This window comes from Acanthaster planci, linkage group LG02, assembly GCF_054643075.1.
Source record: "Acanthaster planci isolate LZ-2023a linkage group LG02, COTS_SCS, whole genome shotgun sequence".
Taxonomy (NCBI): Eukaryota; Metazoa; Echinodermata; class Asteroidea; order Valvatida; family Acanthasteridae; genus Acanthaster; species Acanthaster planci.
In genome coordinates this window covers 28299583-28323166 of record NC_141778.1, presented here as the reverse complement: position 1 = coordinate 28323166, position 23584 = coordinate 28299583, and the positions used below count along the sequence as shown (strand labels likewise).

General features: G+C 38.3%; 2 protein-coding genes across 15 annotated transcripts in view; one reads left to right on the top strand and one right to left on the bottom strand.

The window, feature by feature from the left end:
- micu3 (mitochondrial calcium uptake family member 3) overlaps window positions 1-23584 on the bottom strand; it is a 221587-nt gene that overhangs the window by 7016 nt on the left and 190987 nt on the right. For 13 of the 14 annotated variants that reach the window (XM_087133647.1, XM_087133637.1, XM_087133640.1 and 10 more), the window contains 3 exons: window positions 9516-9624; window positions 5654-5743; window positions 2910-2977 (listed from right to left, as the gene is read on the bottom strand). In XM_087133647.1, the coding sequence (XP_086989773.1) occupies window positions 2910-2977; window positions 5654-5743; window positions 9516-9624 (267 nt within the window). Of the gene's footprint in view, window positions 1-778; window positions 870-2909; window positions 2978-5653; window positions 5744-9515; window positions 9625-23584 lie in introns of all 14 variants that reach the window. The other variant, XR_015424534.1, reaches the window with a different exon arrangement.
- Window positions 12314-22884, top strand: LOC110977167 (melatonin receptor type 1A-like). The gene has a single exon (XM_087133651.1). The coding sequence runs from the start codon at window positions 13043-13045 to the stop codon at window positions 14072-14074; it is 1032 nt and encodes a 343-aa protein (XP_086989777.1). The 5' UTR covers window positions 12314-13042; the 3' UTR covers window positions 14075-22884.

Below are 23584 nucleotides of genomic sequence, written 5' to 3'. Positions count from 1 at the left end.
ATGTAATCATTACAATTTTGTCTGTGCACAGCATAGATAATTTACAAACATTTTATGCACAATTAGCTCAGTGTTCCTTATACTTCGGTTTGCTGCCACTTTAAGTTAACAAATGTGAGATGTAGAGTCCTTAAATTCTATTGTCCTATCAGGCGACACTATCCAAGGATGTCAAGTTAGCAGTACCTCGCTGCATACACATGACCTGTACATATAAACTCAGACAATCCTGGACAGCATTGTTGGGACCTGTGTCAATAGCCATACTCTCTCCAATCCCCCACTCCCCCCGGTTAATGTTGTCATCTCGAGCTGGAGTGCAGATGGCACATTAAGACCCAACATTGAGAGGGGGCCGGGGTTGGTAGGCCCATCAAGATTTGGCCAAGATTGTAGGTGCCTTTAATCCCACGCTGGAAGGTAGGGCTTAGAGAAACCCATTCATTCTGTGGACCTGCATTCCAGTGTGTCCAAGTCTCTTGGTTTATTGTTTACTAGAACAAGTTTTCCATTACAACCAATGCTCAGGACCAGTACTGGGGAAGTATAGACTAATCCAAGCAGATGCAGTGGCAAGCTCATGTGGATGACACATAGTGTCTTCACACATTTGAGGGGCACGTGCATTGCCGTAGTCACCAACGTTTACAGCTAAGAGGCATTTTAATACAGCATCACATCTCAAACCAATGATTACAAAGGTTTTTCGATAAGAACATATGATGGAATTATCTGCGAACAGGGGTAAATGAATTGCATGCTGACAGATACAACTCACCATGCATCTTACGATAACTACCGGTACCAAAGGAAAAGATTCCTCTTTAATGCTGTCAATGTTGCATGTGTACAAGTTACAAGTACTGGACCTGAGTATGAGTAATTGAGTATACAGAAACTATTGTTTAGGTGAGTTTATTCCCTTTTTCTCAAACTATGAGATACACACAGGTATGCACATGTAAAAAGTGGACGTGGTTAGAAGGATTACCAAAAGTGTCTGAAATGTTGATATGATGGACTCTACTTACCGTCTGTCAGTAAGGAACCATGAGAAAAGATGATAAAAAAAGATAGATACAATTAAAAATTGTGACAAATTACATCTGGAATACATGACATTTCCCAGTCCTTGCCTCAGGGTGCTATGCATCCCTCGGGTGTTCAAAATGTCATATCCCACATTGCAGCAGTCAACAAGCGTTTTGTCATACCTCTGTCTTAAGGAATTTATAAAAAGAAAGCTCTGAATTTCAGAGGTTTGGAAGAAACAGGCCTACTGTCAAACTGTACAATTACCATAACAGACATAAACAATATTGTCTACAAATGCAGAAACATTCCCTCACTTTCTTTAACTGTGAAAAGTTTAATGTGAACGTAGTGCGGGTACCAGTGAGTACAAGTTCACATGTCATGTAGTCCAGTTAGTGGTCCCTGCATTACTTTATATGCAGTGGGACTAGAATGAGTCTGTTATACAAGCGTGACCACTGATCGAATTCCCTGTATCAAAACGTATCATGGGTACCACGCAAAACTGACTAAATGAACGGTCGCTCTCAAACTTCTGAAGCTCTTCTGTCTCATGCAAATGCTATTGGCAGAATGAGCGGTCTCACTTTAAGTGTGGTATGTGGATATATCGCTGTGTCATGTGATTGTTCTTTGCCAATGAACAGACAGTATCCAAGACAGAGGTATGACAGAACAGATCATCACATGGAAAGCATTTTGCCAATATTTATGATCAAATATACTGACTTATACGTAGCTTCCTTATTCAGATGACACTAACTGGGAAAGTGGAACAGTGGATCCCAAGGGCAGCTCAGTAATTTTTAATGTCCCACTGATGGAAGTACTTGACATTTGTTTCATAATATCTCGATCACCTGTCTAGGTTAAACTCATTAAAGAACAGATGCAATCTTCATATCAGTCTCTATATAAATTCAGCATTAGCAGGTAAGTCATCTGTACATTTCCAAGCCTAAATTTACCACTTTATTAAAAAAGCTGACCTCACAATGTCAGAAAATATGTACACTGCACAAGTGCATGGTCAAATACCATAGTAAAATCAGTTGGCCATAGCCTCAGCCAATTTCAAGCGGGCAGCCGTGGGTAAGATGTACATGTAATATGGGAAAATGAATTTTGGCAACTGATGATTCCAGCATCTTATTTGGCCTGCATGGGCAGAACTCAATAGTTTGATAGGCCCAACCTTTCAAAACTTGCCCATCATACGTGTGTATCTTTCATACATTTGGGTTATTTCTACAGAAGCTTTCTATTTGACAAGATCCTGAGATAGGACAATTGGCTAAATGTTGGTGGGATTGTGATTATGTATGAGGTTGAATTTTTCTAAATTTACCACAAAAATCACTGGTAAAAACGTTCCATAAGTCATTTTAAAAATAGTAGTATTATGATTACATTCACCACATTGGACAATGCAAAAACTTGACTGAAGAGAAATATGACCAATGGCAGCAGCATATGTAGCACTGTACATTACCTTCTCTGAGGTGAAGTTATGACTTTGCTGTTATATGTGATGCACTGAACTTTTAGTGTGGTGTTTCCATACGTATCAGCAGATAAAGTGACATAGCTTAGCATGCATCAACTCATAGTGTACATTAATATGTGATGCAGTGGCAATATTTGATCAAACAAGTTTCTGTTATAACAGAAATTTCATACCTACTTCCCTAATTACCTAACTCAAGATCACAACAGAATATTAGATTCCAAAGTAAGGGCATTCCACAGCATGCGATTACAATTTAGCAGTAAGACAAAAAATGTTTCAATCAGAACACATATGCAGCCCAACAATGAGTCCTACACACATGCACATCTGCTGAAGCCATGAAATCAGAGAACGGTGCACTTACCCTGAAGCCACGGTGTATTCTATTCTTCATTACTCCCAAGAATTCATTCTGACTGAGTTTTCCATCTCCTGTCAATCACAGAAACACACTTTCAGGTCAATGGATTTTGGAGTTTTACTTGTGGGAAAAAAAGGCTCTTCCTAACTGTCATTAAAATTCAAGACCTGATTGTTTGACCCTAACAGAGACCTTCATGATGCTGCCATGTTTGTCATGTTTCCTGTAGACCCACTTGTAATAGCAGTACAACTTCCCATATTACTTAAAGGGCATTTTGGTTGCATTGCTTGGAATGCTAGAAAAGCAGGATGTCTGCCCCATGATAGAGTTATATTTTGAACTACCTCATGGGGGGGGGGAAGATTTACTCCCCCCCCAAAGAAGTCAGCTGTCACATGCCTGATTTTTTTTTTAAACTTGGCATGCATATAAATGCTCTTCATAGGTACACATGTGAAGTGTCAACTCTTACCTGACAAATGGTTTTGTTGCTACAGTCATATGAATTAGAAGGCCTCATGGATGTCAGTTCACTTATGTTGAGTAAGGCAGTATAAAAGTATACATTTTTGGCTGACCTGTCTCCGAAAAATGGCCGCTGTGTGATATGGTAGATGGGGCAGATTCCCCTGGCTCTTTTAGGGCTAACTCTCCTTCCAATCTGTACATGTGTCCCACCTGAACATTATAACTTCCTTTTTTCCCTTATTCATTTCTGGAAACTATTGCTCGTAACATGATACACTGAAGCCTAGTTTCTGTTAAGTCATCAGTTCTGATAAAAACCAACCATGCAAAGTTTGCAAGTCAAAGAAATCCTGCCTTTCTATGTTATTTTCTTGGAACTGCTGTGTATCCTCTTTCTGTAGCACCTGGGTGTTATTCATGACATAAAGATACAATGTACACTGCAGCATACCAGATGTGCCTCAGTTAGCTAATACAGAAGAAATTATCTTGCCTTGGGAACTTGTGCTTTCAATGAACTTTTATACATGGAAATGTGAAAATCTCTACATTTCTGGCAGCTTTCTTTGTAAATTGTCAAGTTGCTCTTGTAACCAGGCCCTTTGCCTGACCAGGGACGGGGGGGGGTCGTCAAACCCAAAAGTGGGCTTTTTGGCACTGTGAATATGTATTTTTAGACAAAGGCCTACCACAATGTGCTTTTGAACAAGTTGTATGTTTGTCGCAAACCGAAGGATGCATGTAAGACTTGTACAATTCAATATTCACTGCATTTTGTAAATTGGCCTGGTATGACTTTGCTCGTCACCCGACATCCAGTGCTGGGTGATGAGTGAATGATATGGACATTATTATTAAAAAATCACAGAAAATCCCACAGAAAAATTTCAAACATTCTACAAAATTGTTAAATTCTAGTAAATAATTATAACTTCCACTCACCTAACTAAGAATTGAAAAAAAAGTACATATTTTGGGGCGCATTTAACAAAATTCATTTTTTTACTTCGGAAAATTGGAAAATCGTGCCAAAATAAAATTTCCTTGGAACTTTGTAGCGGATATATGAAATCAACATTTCTGAATCAGAATATCTGGTGTTTGATTAAATTTCATTTTTTGTGAGATTGGAGGTAAAATATTGCTCCATACACAATCATTAGAAGCAAAAATTCGAAGAGCCCAACGTCAGGGTCTGTGCCACTGCAATATTGGGTATGGAATCTCCAAGTGAAGCTGCACGCGAACGAGTGTTGTCATTAAACCCAAACTTTTTCAAATGCTCGAAATTACCATTTTTGGCAGGCTGGATTAGTGTCCTTGCTGGCTGGGCCATGCGGCAGTTTTTTTTCTTTTAACAGTTTACCAAATGACCAGTGAAATAACAAACAACATGAATAACACAACCATAAAAGACAAAAACGAACAGAACTTATGGTACATTTATGAGTCTGTTCATTCTCTCTGGACTGGTTTCCTTCATTTCCAACACGTGAATAGAGCCAATTTAAATGGCAACCAACGAAAACATGACTACATTGCCCCCACGCCCGGAGTGCTGTGCTGCTTGCACGCATGGCCAGGCGGCGGCAACCAGGGCTAAGCTACGCTGAGCTGAGGCTCAGCGAGGCATTTAGTGACTGATTTTATTCTCAAATGTTGCCGTATAAGCCGCCCTGAGTATAAGCCACAGGGACATTTTCAGCATGAAAATCAACGTGTAAGCCCTGGCTTGTATTACAAAAATTACAGTATATTAAAAATATTTATTATATTAAAAAAACGAGCAATTGTAGGGGTTTATTCAAACCCCCTGAACCCCCCAGCCTATGGGCCTGGTAATCTAAATAAAAAATTGGCATTTTCTTATTGTTTGTATTTTAATTGTTTGCTTTAATACGGGCTATTCAAAATAGTGTGCTTCCAAGAGTTTGCAATGCATTGGCCAATCACAATGGGTGAAATCTTTTGAACCTTTCCAAACGCGCATTGGGTTGACAGATTTTGTGCAGTATGATTGGCTAGTGTGTTGCCAACTCTTGGAGGTGCACTTTTGTGAAATGCTTGTATTGTTACTGATATCCAGCCAGCACAGACCATCCTATGTTCTATTATGCTAACAGTATACACTCCACATAATGACCAGACAATTTACCTCTAGATGATAATTGTTTTCTAAAATCCATATCGCTCATTTTAATATTTTGACAAAATAAGGGCTGCATGAAAAGCTGTACTACAAGTAACTCTAACCCTGACTTGCCCCTTCCACTTACCATCCTTGTCAAATATCTGGAACACTGTATGTACCACATGAGGATCCAAAATGTGACCTGTAGCTACCTGAACTGCACGGCCAAACTCCGCTGCAAGAAATTGATAAATCAGCTGGATTATCTGTATGCAATGTATTTAGGAACAAAGGGACTCACAAAGTAAACTCATTCTTATTTTTCTTCCTTTATTTGTTAATAAACAGCACATTTCAGAAAGATGGTAAATCAAGCAAACCTGACAGGACCTGTATTGTTTCCTGTACACTGTCATTGTGTTTGCATGTAATTTTGTTCTTTTTGAAAACAGTTGTTGGCGATGAAAATACCATTTTGAAAAAAAAAAAGAAAAAAGAAATGTAACCTACTTAATGTGATAAATGTAAATAAAAGGTCATGATCTATGCTTTAATATTGATGTTGATGCCTTTAATAAGCAAATTGACATGTGCTCGCCCAGTCTTAAACGTTCATTTAAAGAGGAACTCAAAAGGCTTCCAATATTTCGATATCTGGGGTTTCTGAGGGAGATTGACCACCCCAAAACCAACATGTACAATGAATTAACTAGCCGAAAATTAAGATGAGAGAAATAAGAGGCATTTTGTTTCCACAACCAAGTGGGTTGATTTCGGAAACACGTGAAATCACATGTTGTGTTTGTGTTGGTTTGATGATGTAAAGGGGAGATATGCACAACAGGCATGCATGAAGATACATGGCTTTGTTGCACCCTCAAACAAGGAGTTTTGATGACGTGTAGCAAATACACAACAATGTTAGTCTTTCATCTTTAGATGCATATAACTAAAATCTTACTCTTAGCAGGTCAAAATAATTGTGAGATTTGTTTGAAATAAAGGAGTACAAGTTCTTGAAGGTGGAGTGGAATGTAACATACTTGTGGACCCAAACTTGGCAGTGGCCTAGCCAGCATAGCACCGCAGCCATAACCGCAGGTGCACCACAACACAAGTAGTCGGCGACGCTTATCCATTGCTTTGCAAAATTCAAATTGCTTCTGAAGATATTTGTTTGAGCAATCCTCCAAAACTCCTTAGCATTTTTCTGCGACAACCGAACAAGTTTAAAATCTGCCTTTATTGTGTTGAGCATTGTCTGCAAACGTTCAATTCAATGCGCCACTGCATGAAAACCTTGAGAACACCAAGTCCCAGTTTATGAGATTCCTGTCCAAAACTATAAACTGCTCAAGATTGGTGTATGTTTTATTTTATGACAAAAACCCAACAAATCACGCACTTAGACTTGATGGATGCATCGTAGTGGACAAGAACTATGTAAGAACATTGCATTTTGAGCATGCCTTAACTGCAAGACTCCCATACAAGCATGCACCCTATATGCAGTGTAGCTAGTGCTCCCCCTATGGTTTCAGTAATATCACAATATCATATTATCGTATCAGTAATACATAATGAGCATTTCTGAAATTGGCAAAAAAGTGTCTAGTGGGAGCCCATGTGTTCGACAATTTTTGACCATAAATGGGAAACTGTTCAATTTTGTCATGTTAATTTTGGAAGGTGGTTTTGTCACCTATATAAAGTTTACAATTGGGGAAAGAAGAGTTTCTTTTTTTATTGCCTCTTTATTCCCAGACTCATATAATACACTAGCACAGAGTAAATTCTGTTTGTATGTGGCCTGCCACAGCTCTTTTATTGGACATATCCTGCCAGATACCATGGGCAAACTGGCAAAGAAAAACAAGACAGTTGGGCACACCAGAACCCTGGGTTGACCAGACCCAGCCATGAATAGGGCACACAAGACCCACCATATCTAGGCCACCATACCCCTGATTACAACCGCTAGTGTATAGGGCACCAGACCAATCCATGAATAGGAAACACCAGGCCAGCCATGTATTAAACCATTCACACAATGGGTGACCCACAAACAGTCCTGACATGCACAAAGGTTGAAACACCAGGCCACACAATTTATCAAAGGTAAAAAGGGAAAAAACGCAGCTTAAGAAATCCTGAAATGCAAATATACCAACAATTAAATCAATTATTAAACAAACCAGGCACCAGATGTTCCCCCAACTTAACGCAAGGCATGGGAGGAATGGACCCAAGTGAACCTCCAGGGAACCCTTTCAGTGTCTGTCACAACAAATTGTAATTTAATTTAGGTAATGAAAGATTTTATCCTAATTCCTGTGCCCATTGCACTCCCGCCAGAAAATGCCCGAAAACAACCCGCTAATATTAATTAACCATCAGCAGTAAACATGCTTTATAATGATGGTCAATAATTAACAAATACATGCTTGGTCTTCCCCTGCTTAAATCGATGGGAGGAATATTAGCTTCTGGTGAACATCCAGGAAACTACTGGAATTAAAGAAGGCACATGAGGATTTAAACCACAGCAACCATGGCATAATCTTAAGTACACCTTGAATGGAGGTGATGGGGAAGAGGTGAGATGTTTTTAAAAGTACTTCCACAACATGTGCCCTGTCCACAGGGCTGTGACAAAGTGAACTCCAATTTGCACCTTCTTTCTGACCAAACCAGCCAGCAGCACAAGAGCCCCTCCCATTGGATAGAAGTTCAATCCAACACAAGTTCTCATCGGTCAAAATCGTACGCTCTGATTGGTTAACACAGTATGCATAGATTAGGCCTTGGATCCTTTTGACAACTCTGTGTTTCTCAGAAAAGGTAAAAAGGGGTTCTGAGCCTGAAATCCAATCCCAATCCTGTATCTATTTATATTGACAGAAAGCTGACAAAAAGAACTTTACAGACATGTAAAAATATTCTGTCCAGAAAGCTTGTGCTTTGCAGGAACTGTCATTTCCACCAAATTCATAATGCCCCTTGTGCAAGAAAAGCCTTTGTTCATCCACACACTCAGGCCCTCACATTGAACGGTTACCACATTTATTGATTTTTCAATGAGGCATAACTTTAAAGAGAAAAGGGGGTTTTATTAGGTAACAAAAGTGCAATATCCTATTTGTGAAGTGAAACCTAACACACAGCTAAATACATACACACAGCCCATAATGACAGCATGCTTAAGTAGGTAGTCTCAACAAACATTTAAGACTGGCCTATCGCACATTTATTGCTGTTCATAAATACATTACGAGTCAAAAAGTGAAAGCATGTCAACCACTTGCTGCCGGGGGACCCGGTTTCGGGTTCATTTTCTTTATACCTATTGATTCATCAAGTTGCCCCTGTACATGTACACGTAAACATAAGACCTTTTCACACTAGACAAATCTCAGGTTGATGCAGGCCTGACGCAGGGTGGATGCGGCTGACTTGAAAACTGGTGACGACTCACACTTGAAATTTTCAACCTTGCAGCAACCCTGCATCAACTTCAACCTGGGCTGGACTCAACCCTGCTCTGGACAAGGTTCAGATTTTCAACCCGGGTTGAAAGTTGTTTGTATTCATTTCCGGGATGAACTTGCCTGGATAAACTCAATTCACACAAAACAAGTGTGAAACAATGCTGGGTTGAAAATCACATTTTCAACCCAGGGTGGTCATTGGTTTGCCCAGGGTGGAGTTCAACCCAGGTTGAGAGGCTGCAGTGTGAAAAGGCGTAGAGCCCTTTTACGTCAAAGTCAAGGAATCAGATTGTACTGGGGGAAAGCTTCTGCACATTTCAGGACATTCCAGTCAGTAAGCAGTTTACAGTAACTTGTTTCTTTGCTTATTCATATTTCTTTCAATTTGTCAAGCACAACAACTTTGGAGCTGGAGCTATATGTTTGTGAACTCCTTAGTAAGGTGGAATGCATAGCAAATGGTTGACTCTGATCTGAGAACTGCAGCTGTTTTGGTTATTAGAATCACTTAACCTTTACCTTCATTCATGGGCTGATCAGCAAAAGCAAACATTTTAAGAACAATCTCAAAGTCATCCAAGTTGTTCAGGAACTGGAAGAAATCCTTGAAGTTCATGAAGTTGATGCCCTGAAATCAAATAAGTACAAAGCCAAGAAGGAAATTAATTCCATTACTGAAGCAGAAGCAAAAAACTAGGCTGATGAAACAAAGCTGAGATGTCACAGGGCTAATTATTAAGAAGATCCTTTGTTACAAAACTGATACATTACTAATCGAACTTACTAAGGCATCCTATGTCTTCTGACATGTGGTACTTTGCCTTTTTTCAGAGTTCTTATACACATATTCAAAACTTTTAAGAACTTACCACAACACTAAGATTCCAAACCATTATCAAAATCTGAAGTACAGATGATTAGCTCTTATCTAGTTCCTATTATGATGCCAGGAACAGATTGTGTCTTTCAATTACAAAGACTAAATGTGTTATTTTGGTATGCGTTACTTTTACTGCGTTTTACTGTGTGCTCTAACAAAATAAAAAGCCGTGGTATATAGCCTCATCCTGGAGACTGTGATGCACACATTGTACAACAGTAAACCACTCATGTGTGGTACTTTTTTATCAATAGAGACTTGCATGGAAAGATTTTATCAAGGGGTAAGATACAAATTCACTAGCAGTACAGTGTTCTCCATGGCCTTAAAGTTTAGCAAGAGAGCAGACACAATTTTAGAAGCGAGTATGAAGTCCTTGCATCCTGGGGTCATATGGGCCTGGAAATTTTAGATTCTAGATGCTCTGTGGTGCAATCGGAGGCATTTCCTGGCCATAGTTTTCTGACTCATTGAATCAAATTTGCTTTTTAACAAATTAAAATAAAGACAAGACTTGGGGAGGGGGGGTGGTCATCAAAACCTGATTTTTCGGGCAATTTTTGTTTTATTCTATTTTTTTTACTGAGTGAAACCCGCAAGTGGATGACACATTTTCCAGGAAAAAAGGAAGCCCTTGAATGTTGCAGGAATACTGTAACTTAGGTAAACTGGTGCTCCATGCAACAAAGTGAAAATGATATTACCAGGGTGATTGGAACCAGTCTACATTTGCACAGATGTATAGTTTTATTATGTGAAAGCATGATATTACATGTTGAAAATGTGTATCCAGATCTGTTTAAATCTAACTTAGTGCAATGCCGCTGAATATTAATGCTGGCAAACTCTTCATACTCTTCCACAGAGTGGGTTAAACTTCTTTGCATTGAAAAATCCAATGGGAAAATATAACAAGGTGTTGAAAATTATACCATAAAATTTAGGCAGGATTGCCATCCTGCTAAAACCCCTCATGCAGAACACTAGCATAGGTTACCCATAGGTTATTGCACCATTTTGGTTTACTTAACTGCTACCACATCTCTAAAGTGTGTAGAATCTATGGGTGAGGTGTAACTAACTGATTTCATTTATGGTGCAAAAAACAAACCTTCCTCAGTGATCTATTCCATTAATTTAACCATCATCTTCATGTTATCTCTTGACTTTTTCTTTTCTGGGGGATGAAGATGGGGGATTGCTATAATGATGTTCACTGGAGTGTAGCTATAATTCAATTATCTTGTTTGTTAAATTTCTAGGAAAATAGTTATTACTTGAACTAATGATATGACCTCACTTTTAGTTAAAAATAGACATTACAACTACAAGTGTTTTTAATTTTATTATTTAAGAATCAGTAAAACATTCACAAAATAACCTCCAGAAAAAATGGACCAAATTTGTGATTTTCATTCCTGTTTTTCCTTTTTACATTTCTGTCACTCTTTTCTTTTGTTTTTAAAACTTGTTTTCCTTATGACACTCATGATTGGAGTTTCAAAAAGGCATCAATGCCGTAGAAATGTCTTACAAATCCTGAACAAATAACCGCAAGTTCAACTTTGTAAAGGACTGTGATTGTTTCAGCCAAAAATAAGTCCTCACTTGGGACAAGTTCACTGCAGAATGAAACTTTCATCAAGTGGTTAAAAACTGTATGTGTTTTCCATAAACTACTTAAAAACAATGTAGCCTGTGAATACAAATACTAGCCTTGTCACTTGACAAATCATGAAACAAGAAGTTTTAGTGATACACTGAAACAAACAACTTAATTGCTTAAAAATTCAGCCTGGATAAAAAATGACATTCATTTTACAGTCCAACAAAATAACAGACTATCCTGTTATGCAAAATAAAAATAATTGTATAATTTGTCTTTTATGATTATTTGAAACCTTGGAAAGGTAGAAACAGTTTAGCTATTTAGGTTTTATTTGTCATGCATGGGATGATGGAAGTCAGGTGCAACAGTACTTCCTTACATGTTTGTGACCAGCTTGGCACACGCCAAAGCTGACAGGTGGATTGGATTGTTGGTTCCCCTCATTAGGTAATTTTACTCTCAAATATTTACCTGGATGGTTTTCTATTTCCCAATAACAATCCTGTTTCAGAGCATTTACTATAATGTAGATCAAGTAAGTTACATTCAGATACATTATTCCTAAAAGTCTTCAGAAAATATAGCAATAATAGTCATTTAATATATTCCAGTTCACTTGCAGTTTTCTCTCACTCACACCTAATTCTCTGTCATTGTCAGTAAAGTCACGATTGCCATGTTGCCAAGTACATGTATGTGTTTCAACTTCCATACAACAAATCCTTGACCCTACATGTACCTATAAATTGGTGACCCCCATAGAATATTAGATTGGCAGAGCGGAAACATACTCAAGACTCCAGCTGTTTTACTTCCTTGTTCAAAGCTGTTTATACACATCTAGGTATCAAGCCACTGCACCATACAATAGCTCCACCAGTTTTCCCTTGTGAGTTCAAGCATCCTGAATTCACAGAAATGGCAGCCCACATAAGATTTTTTTGGGGGGGAGGGGTCAATATTCTAATTCTGTACACAGAATAAACATCACCCACATACAATTAACAGCCTGTAGTCACTCATTTTGTCATGACAGGTCCTAAAAACCGCAGTCAGAATACTTTTAGAATGTTTTTGGCACTATGTGAGCGTAAGAGTCATGGATCTGCATATGGCACACACACACACACCGTTGTTTATACACAAACTGGGCTGTTGGCAAACATCTGAACACTGGGACAAAAACAACGGCTTCAGTCTGGACAACACAATGGCTTCAAGAGATTGAATCCACAGTAAGTTTTCCCCGATGAAGAACTACAGTGCAGGAAACAGTGGCCAGAGTGAGATAACGGTGTCAACGTATATCTCTACAAGGCCCCATTTACTAGCCTACAATCAAACATTAATCAAAGATGGAGCAGTGTGCAGTGTGTGTGTGTGTAAGAGACCTAATTATGCAGTCTAGGATACACCTATCTGATGAACTGGTGGATTGTGCAAGGAAGCAGATCATACAGCAAGTGATTACAATAAATTCTGTGGTGCAGGCTAACTGGAAGCAGTTTAAATGTGATCACTGGCCTTTGGACAGGTCCATGGGACTTTCAAGTTCGGATGTCTACTGAGACAATGAATTGGACAACAAAGGAACCAATGAATTCCACAGGGGAGGAGCAGGACACTGTGTTCAATATCATCAGTGCATGTGCATGGATACTTACTGTGGCGCTCATTATACTTTTTAACCTACTGTGCCTCATCATTCTGTCCAGAGTGAAGGAGTTTCATGATGCTACCAAAATCTTTTTGAAGTCTATGACAGTGGGTGATCTGGTGTTAGGCCTTTTTTTCTATCTCCCAATGATTGGTGTTTCACTGGCAGGAAGGAAATGGCCGTTTGGTGGACTGTGTTTTGTTCAAGCATGGATGATTAGGCAAGGACTTCCAGCATACTCCTTGTCCTTACTCTTGGTGACCATAGATAGATATGTTGCAGTTGTCTATCCATTGAAGTATAAAAAAATACTGACTGGCAGACGAGCCAAAATTACTGTAATAACTGTCTGGCTTTTGACTAACATTTATTCATTAGTGTCATCAATCAAGGCCAACTGGAAGAGTGACTACAATCACAATCTATTTGTCTGTACCTTCGATGGTCCAGGAAATGAACTTGCTGCATTTCTACTGACCATACTCAGCATGGCTATTATACTTATCATCATCTTAATGTACTTGCGAATATTAATCATAGCTCGAAGTCAAGCTGTGATGATCGCTGCACAGCATCCACTGGTCACCATTACTGGTGAGTTACAATCCCCTCCACCAGTGAACAGAAAATCATTCACCACTATCTTCATAGTCACTATGACCCTCTTTGTGGGCTGGCTACCTTCCCTGGTTATGGGTTTAATGCGCAGATCAGACGAAATATCCCCTCAGTGGAGAGTGGCATCCCAGATAGTGCTTGCTTCAGTAAGCTGGCTCAATGTCATCATCTATTATGTGCGCAATCAAGCTTTTCGAGAAACAGGCCAGACTTTCCTGCGGAAGATTACTAGGAATTGTTGTGGACTTTGTAAGGAGAACAATAACAATTCTGGGCAAAGCTATTACACCTGCAGTGGATCTGGACAGGCCTAGCTATCTTACATCAGACTGAATTCCAGGGATAACATAACTTATTTACTGTTGCTCCAATCTCAGTCCACTACAAAATAGCCATTTTGATGACATCATCAGATCAAAAATAACAGTTCTGTGGTATGGAATAATGTAAATATTACCATTATAATACTGGATAGATGTAAAAACAATATTTTCCTAAGTCAAACTGTTGGAAATTATGCTGATTTAAAATACTCGGTAGCAGAGTGTGGAGCAGCAATCCTTAAGGCACAATCTACATGTACAAGGTAGTTTCTGTTTTATTGCATTTGAAGGTTTGATGAAGTCTGTACTATCACATTCTGGGGTTCATTATTTTGACTATGTGACTTCTAAATTTTGCTTAGGCTTGATCTTCACCTTAGCATTATTAACCTTATCCTCATGAGTGTATGAAAAATATTAAGACTTGAAGAGAAGGGCTGACAACTGCTAGTGCTAATAAATACATTATGTGCATTCATTAAAGACACTAACCTTACAATGATATGCGTAATCAGGGAATTAATAATTTACAGATATGCCTGACATATCTTCCAGTCTAGCAGTCACAGTCACAAATAAGAATGTTAGGACAAAATTAATAACAGATGACTAGAGACCTTCAGCTGAAATCTAGGTCTCCAGTAGCTTGAATTTGGAGTAATGGGTTCCACTTCTGTCTTTAGACCACTGGGGGGAGGGGAGAGAAACAAGACCATGTGTAAACTGGGAAGACTGGGGTAATTGGAACTAAACCTGAGCAGCACAGAGTTGTTCATGATATGACACCATCCTTTCTCTCCTCACATTACACAATGAATTTATCACTGACTAAACAATGTACAGTGACCATTGCAATACGCAATAAGCCTTTTGTGAGTTAAATATAAATAGAACCTGGTCCACTGAATTATCTGTTTGCACCTACACGTAACAATCTGAATTCCCCAGACTAAAGACACTGTTGCTATACCTTGTGATTTGGGGCAAGCTTCTGCATAGCAACCACCATCTCTGGAATGGACTAATTCCTTTGTGCCCTTATCATTGAGAACACTGTATTGGTGCAAGGCATCTCTTGTGCAATTAAGCAAAGCTTGCCCCAGATCATGAGTATAGCAACAGTATCTTTAGTACAGAGATTTCAAACTGTTGTGTTCATGTGAATTTAAAAAACTCAGTGTACCAGACTTTATTCACAAATAACTCTTCAAAACCTTGTTACAGGACATCTGAGCATTGTACTTATAAAACAATGGGGCTAATTATAGGACCCATGATAAACTGGTTACCATGAGATAACTAATGAGCTGCGTCGGATCAACAAAGAGAAAATGTGTCTGCAATAATCTTCTCTAAGTGCACATCATAAACTTATTGAATGTACCATATTTCCAGGTTTTAATAATAACATGTCTAAGATGAACACATAGACCTGAAGTATGATCTGCAATATTTCTGACCACCTTCAAAAACAAAAAGCTATCTAGTAGTGGACATGTGAACAGATAGGGCAATGGCACTTTCAAACCACTTAGATCATTGGATGACTTGTTTCTTTATGTTGTAATTTCTGTTGCAAATGTATGAGACCTTTGCAACTGTTGAACCTACAACAGAACATTCTCAGCAATAAATAATCTTGGGTAGATCGAGTGTCTTTGCTTATTGAGCCAATAAGCAAAATAGGCCTTTTGCCCTTTGTTATTATGGATACCCTGAATAAATGGGAAATGGCATTTTGTGTACGTGTAACAGCAAAATATGCATTAACACTTTTTACAGCATGAGGGGTCAGGGGTCTAAACTTTTTGGTGTGCATCCAGTCCATCTAACTGTATGCAATTAGACAAAAACACATTCACAATCATGGAAAATGTATCACATGTGCATCATTATTCTGGTTGAAGTGCGTGCCTCGATACAGTATGTGTTTTGCACAGTATATGGACACAGCATTAGGAAATGATGCCACATTTGGCAAGTTTTACATATCTTTGAATGTAGAGACATTCCGTAGCAGAGCTGGCTATTAGTTCTTTCCATTTGAACATACAAGAATGAAGTGTAAACAGGCATGAGTGACACAAACGCTCCGCCAAGCCCATGCCAATACCTGAAAATGTATGTTTTCTGATCAAAACAAGATTTGTCTTAAGCCATTTTGGTCTTTACCATATTTTTACTTTTAGCTGTATTTGAAGTTCCTACACAAAGCATTTCTTTTGTTCTGGTCACGGTGACCTTGACCTTTGACCTTTGAGATCAAAATGCAATGGGCTTTTCAGGACAACCAAGAGCAATTCTCAGAATGAAATGTTAAGTCCATATATGCAAAGCATTTCTCACGTTATTGCGCTGACAAGATTTCTATTGTGTTGGTTGTTTATCTTGACCTTCGACCTTTTGGCCCCAATGGCTTCCTAGATCACCTAGAGCAATCCACAAACCAATTTAAAGGTTATATACAAAAGTAATCCTCAAATTATTTCCTGTCAAGAATATTTCACACACATGCACACCAATGGAAGGACAAGGAGGAAACAATATGCCCCTTCAACTCCGTGGGGGCATGAATATACAGGGTAGGACCAAAGGTGCATGGCAATGCACATATGTACATGTACAATACACCAAGAATGCACAAATGGAAGCCCTTCATCAGTCTAAATGGAAACATGGTAAAAGGAAACTCATAAGTTACCAAGGCAATTTATGACTTATATTTTTTAAGTGATAACAATTATCGGTGAGAGCATTTTCATGAAACCAAACCTTTCAAACCCATTCTCTCATAGGAGTTCTGGTAATTTTATTTATGACCTAATTAGAGGAGTTATAGTTTTGGAAAAATGCCAAATTCAGCTGGTAGCCCCAGAGTTATGAGTCACCATTAATTGAATCTTGAGTCGTTTGACACTACCATCATGTAAAGTTAAGCAAGTTGAGTGGAGTCCCAAATCATCTGACCAATACTAGAACGCCAATTGAATCAAACCATGACCATTACCATTTCATTTAAAATGACCATTGTGATCCACTAATTTCTCACTACAAATGAAAATAAGTATAAAAAAGGATATGTACAAATTTTGTTACTGTTTTGACAAGAGAAAAAAGAACATTCCGGCATTTTGGTTAGTACCCACACTATTTATGCCCTGACTTGAACATTATTTACTACAACTTTTAGTTATCACTGTGTTATCACATCAGGTGCACTGTGACTCATTCAGTGGCCTATGGGGGAGGGATATGTTGCCCCCAAGGCATATTGATTGTTTTTTAGGAATTGAAAGTGCCAGTATTTTGTAAATGATTGTTTGGGACTAATTCTGGGCACTTTCTGTAGCAATGATGTCATGTAAATTAGCAAAGAATGGCAACGGGAGAATTTGCCAGAATTGTTTTCATGTACTTCTTGAACACATTGAACGCCACTGATAAAAGAGTTAATGAATGTTACTTTTAGATATCAGCTCTACAAACAGAAATCTCCTTCAATGAAATGACCTTCAGTTCTGGGTAATAACAGCAGATAAAGTACAAAGGATGGTATTTGCAATTTCTTGTGCAAGTAAATGATGAAAATACCGTTGAAAAGACAATCACTACAACAAAGATGTTTAAGTTTCAATCATCTGTAATGAACTTGTGTGATATTACCAATGTCAAAATTCAGGCACATACCACCACAGCACTGAAAATTCGGCATGGCCACCACAATAAAGATGTTTAAGTTTCTGTCATCTCCAATGATGCTTGTGCAGCATTTCTAATATTGACTTTCAGGCACATCAAAGATACAAGGTTCCTCTTTATCTGATGTCTTCACTTGCGAGATGTAAGTATTGACTTACAGGTAAACAACCTGAGACGTGGTCACTAAAATTCGGAATGGGGCTGTCTCATAATCAGATTTGAAAAGGCAAGACAAACCCTAATTGAACAATATGACTAAACTCAGTAAACGCTCACAGAAAACAACACAAACTTGGACAGAAAAGTGCCAGCTGGTGAAGCACAGGAACAAGTTGCAAGCAATGTCTTTTTTCACTGGAAATTAACATCATTCCACTGGGACTTAGTCCCAAATTTTACCTGAGAAAGTCCCAATCACATTTTGTTTATTCTCCTCTCCTGTACAGTCCTAAAAAGCCACTCATACAATAGACTCTGAGTCCAGGGCCCAATTTCACAGAGAAGCTTAACAGCTAGCAAAAAAGTTGTGCTAACCAAAGCAGAAATTTTGCTAACTGTAAGCACTATTTCATGGCAGTGCTTGGCGTGGTTGTGCTCACAGTTACAATTACATTTGTTTGGTCACTACATTAAGCAAATTCTTCTTCCCTGATAAGTGTGACTTTTGCCATGCTTACAATCTCCATGAAATATAGAGCCTCTTTTAGTGTAAAGTCCTAGGCTTAGCAGCACCGTTGGACTCTACAAATCCCAAATGCCATCTCCAAAAACACTTCCACGATCAGTCACAATTATAGGGTATTTCATTCAAAATTACATGCATGATCACAAAATATGAATAATCTTGCATGCAGGAATCTGAATGTTGCACCCCTTAAACTGGATGCCCTCAATAATGACCAGTGTTTTAGAGAATCTACTGTACAGTCCAAGGAGATTGTATTATTGTCACAATTATCACTGTGGCACCCCACCCCACGTAGTCATGCCTACATCTGGTAAATCACAACACGTTTCCCCTGTGCCTACGTATGATAACACTGCAGTAATGGATTCTAATTTGGGTTGCTGGATTAATTAGTCTATGCTCTACTTGATTTGAAATGACACATAATCTGTCAGGTCAATGACAACTAGAAAGTGGGTGGCCAATGACTAATACACTCTGCAGATGAAGGTCCTCTGTGCATTGAAATGAAAATGGCAAATCGAAATTGCATGTAGTCTTGTAACGGTGCCAGTGATCGTCACATAAAGCAACCAGGGTCATAACCCTCCATCCTGAGTTCCAGGAAAGGCTTCAAAGTAGGAATTGAGAAATATTAACACCACCAAATTGTAGTAGTTCCATCTTTCAAATCAATAAGCATAACAATTGTCTTGCTCAGTTTCCAGCAGTGAAACAATAGATTTTATGGAAACTTAAAGAAATTTAAAACATTCAGGCTTTGTGTATCTACAAAGTTTCTGGCCAGTAGGAAAATTAGTTGAATTTCTGACTACTGGTATTTCACTATGTCTACAACCAGTGGTATAGCCAAGGGGAGGGAAGGGGGTAACTTCCCCTTGGGAACTCTCTCCTTTCTCCCCCCTTGTCCCCCTCTCAGAAGAGCCGGGCAATGCCACTCTATATGAATCTGTACTTGTGCCTATATACAGTGTCACTGAAAACCTTTCTTACTCAAATAGTACAATGTAAATTATCCAAACATCCAAAAAACATCTATCACATTGATGAATGATTGCAACAAATGAAAACAAAACAAAGCATGGCAGTTAGAGGATGGATTGAACCTGGGGCGCTTTTTTAATTTGAGGGGGGAAATGTTCTGTATTCCCTTTTTTTGACCGACTACTTCAGCAAACTAATGCCCTGTTGCTCATAAATTCTGTGCAAAATAAATTACAAGATCTTCAATTTAACGTAAAAAATGCAACTGTGATCTTAATTTTTCACAAAGCAGTTTACATGAAACAAGTCTGAGGAATGAAAACTGCAGTAAATCTTATACCCCATGATCAGTCAATCTTGTGAAAGTATGGCCAAAGTTAAATGGAAATTCCTAAAAAGGAAATTACAAACTGCATAAGATGGTGGTTTTTCAACTGCAATGATAAAGGAGAAGTGACAAACACTGAGAAAATCAGCTGATTCACGAAAAAGCTGAGTGCAAGTGCACTCTTTGCCATGAAGAATTCACTCTGCACATCTGTTAGATGTAACTTGACAGTATCAGAGCTGTTTTTATACAGTTGATTTTGGGGGTTCAAGAATTCACATTGAATGTCATTCTGAGAACTTGTACTTTCCTCAACCCTGTGACTAACACCGAGTTCCGCTTTACAGGCTTCTGAAGTCATGAATTATCTGAATCACACATTTTTAAAAAATCTTAGCTATTTCCTAGTTTTAATACTTTCACGTTATGCAGGAGTAGCTCCCCCTGCATTTTCCCTTTCACATGTATTTCCCCATCCCCATATTGGTCTGTTAAGACAGTGGACCCCCAGGAAAAATACACAACAGCCCCCCCCCTTGATTAGTAGAAGCGCTGCCTCACAGCCCTAGCCTTGTCCAAGGTGGTCTCTGCATATTCCTGTCAAAGGGCAAAACATGCAAACCAAGCCACTGTGTACTATACCTACTGCAATATGGTACAATGGCAAACCAAAAGGACAAGATAAGTACACATGCTATGCATACAGTATGCACATGTATGGTACATTCACTACTGTGTTGGCTATTCTCTCTCCTTCAATTTGTTTTTGTCAATTATGTTTCAGTTGATTTCTTGCAACTTCCTCGAAAATCCTGTTTCCCGTCAATCTCCACAGATTTTTTTCCACATGGAGTTCCTTTATTCTCTACCTGATAGGTATGCCAATTTTCCGGGTCACAACATTTTAAAACATGCTGAACATGCATGCTATCATGCTGCTTATCCAATAAATCAATTGTGTATTTGCTCTCGTCATTTAAGAAAACTAAGTGATTCAATGATTTTCACTGTGTTAAAATTTCACGGTTCAGCAAGATCAATAAAAAACAAACTGGACGACTTTCAATTGACACTTAGTACAGCTGGGAATGACGTTGCAGCTATTACAGAGACTTGGCTTAATGATGCATCCACTCAAACGGCAAATGTTAGTGGCTTTCGAATGTTTGAGAAATGTTGAGCAAACAGGTGAGGTGGCAGAGTAGCTTTAAATGTTGGCAATCATTTTAATGTGCAATTGTTACCCGACACACTTGTGATTTTGAATGTTTGTGGGTAAAAAACAGTTTACAATTTTCCCAACACTCACTTAATAATCTATAAATTGGTATGGTGTATTTTCCTCCTAGCGCAATATACAAACAAGATCTTATTGAGCATATTTGTTGTGTAGTGGATAACATACGAAGCGATTATATGTCAGCAATCATAATTTTATTGGGTGATTTTAATGATCTAATTTGCAGTAGTATTGAAAATGATTTGGCAATGACTCAATTACTTTCATCCCCAACTTGGGAAACCGCTATATTGGACAAAGTGTTCACAAATTATCCTGTCTTGTTCCAGAAAATTGGGCAGTTAGCACCGGTATAAGTGATCATTGTTGTGTTAGCACCTGTACAAGTGATCATTGTTGTGTTAGCACCTGTACAAGTGATCATTGTTGTGTTAGCACCTGTACAAGTGATCATTGTTGTGTTAGCACCTGTACAAGTGATCATTGTTGTGTTAGCACCGGTACAAGTGATCATTGTTGTGTTAGCACTGAATTTGTATGTCAACTTCCTAAACATACCAAGAAACGAATTATTACTCGCCCATATAAAGATTCCTCAGTTTGACCCTTTGGTCGATGGATTATCGATTATGACCGGCAAAAATCCATGTTAAATTTATCAATTTCAGATCAGGTTCAAAAATATTTGAGTGATCTTACTAATATGTACAAGTTTTATTTTCCTGAAAATACATTCATTAGGCATGCTAAAGATTAACCCTGGATTACACCAGCTATTAAACAATTGATGCAAGAATGGAAAAAAGCGTTCGACAATAGGCAATTGAACCCCAGTAAATGAAGATTGTTACGTAATAAAGTTCAACGTTCCATCAATGAGCAGAAATCAAGATATCAAAATGATTTGATTGCATTATTTCAATCTAATAATTCTAGTAAATGGCATCAGTATTTAAAAAACATTGGCAATCATAACTTCACACCTAATATTGATTTACGTCTCTTTTTGGAGTCTTTGCTGATCCTGGGGAGGTTCTTGAACGAATTAATGATCATTTTGCTAGTATTTGTAATCAGCTACCTGCTTTATATAACATGCAACTATCACGTTATCTACCATCTAAACCACCACCTGCAATATATCACTATCAAGTTTTAAAAAAACTTGACAGCCTTAACTCATCAAAAGCTGGTCATCCTTTGGATTTACCTGTTAAGTTAATCAAAGAATCCTCTCTTGAAATTGCCGGCCCACTGACATATTTGTTTAATAACTGTGTTAGAGAAGGAATATTTCCTGACCTCTGGAAAACAGCTACAGTGGTTCCTGTACCAAAAGGAGAAAATATATCTTCCCTGGATCAGCTGAGACCAATTGCACTCACTCCTATCTTTGCTTTTTATAGCTACAGGATATTAAAGCAAACTTGGATATTAAACAATATGGAAATATGACGGGTTGTAGCACAACGCATTATCTTGTAGATTTATTGAATTTCATTATTGGGGGCTTGATAAGCCGGCTCATTATGCCCAATTGTGTACAATTGATTTTACAAAAGCTTTTGATCGGGTCAATCATACAATTGTAATTCAAAAATTAATAGATTTTGGAGTTAGGCCGTCCACAATTGTGCCCATCATTTGCAGCTTTCTTACAGCACGTACTCAAAACACTAAATTAAACGGACAGTTTTCTTCTATTCGGACAATTACATGTGGGGGTCCACAGGGTACAAAATTGGGTCCAATTTTATCTTTTATTCTTGTTAATGATGTTGCAATCAATTGCTGCAGTCGATGGAAATACGTGGATGACCTGACTCTGGGAGAAGTCATTAAAGTTGGAAATCAATCACAAATGCAGTTGTATCTTCATAACCTTTCTCGATGGTGTCAGCAAAATGATGTGTTACCTAAACCATCTAAATGTCAGAGTATGACTATTAGTTTTTTAAAACATCATGTACCAACATCTGCACTTTCAATTAATGGGATATACTTAAATCAGGTTTAACATTTAAAATTGTTGGGAATCACCATACAGAGTCATTTAAAGTGGAATTTGCCTATTACAGAAATAACTTCGAAAGCTTCTTGGAAACTATACATATTGCATAATCTTATGAAAGCTGGTGTTCCCATAACACATATGGTTATAGCCTATATTTCTTATGTCAGACCTATACTGGAATATGTATGTCCAGTCTGGCACTCATCTATTACTAAAGAGCAAATTTATTTAATTGAAAGGGTTCAAAAACGTTCCTGTCAAATAATTTTGGGACATCAGTAAAATAATTATAAGGATTCTTTGATATACGTGGATTTACACGAGTTACGAGTTAGATGGTCTAATTTGTTTATTAATTCATTTTAGGCCCGTTGGGGCTTCAAATAGTTTATTGCCGCTAGGCTGGGTTGCTGGAGTAAATTCCCCCGCTGACCACACAGGCGCTGGATTTACGACCCAGCTGTTTGGTTATAGGCAGAACCAATGTGTGTGCTGGTCACTTTTGTCTGAGCAGTTTGCCAGGTCGGTTCGTTCGGTTTATTGTGGGA

Bases quoted from the DNA above. Each gene is read 5' to 3' on its own strand.
- LOC110977167 (XM_087133651.1), top strand. From the start codon at position 13,043: ATGTCTACTGAGACAATGAATTGGACAACAAAGGAACCAATGAATTCC.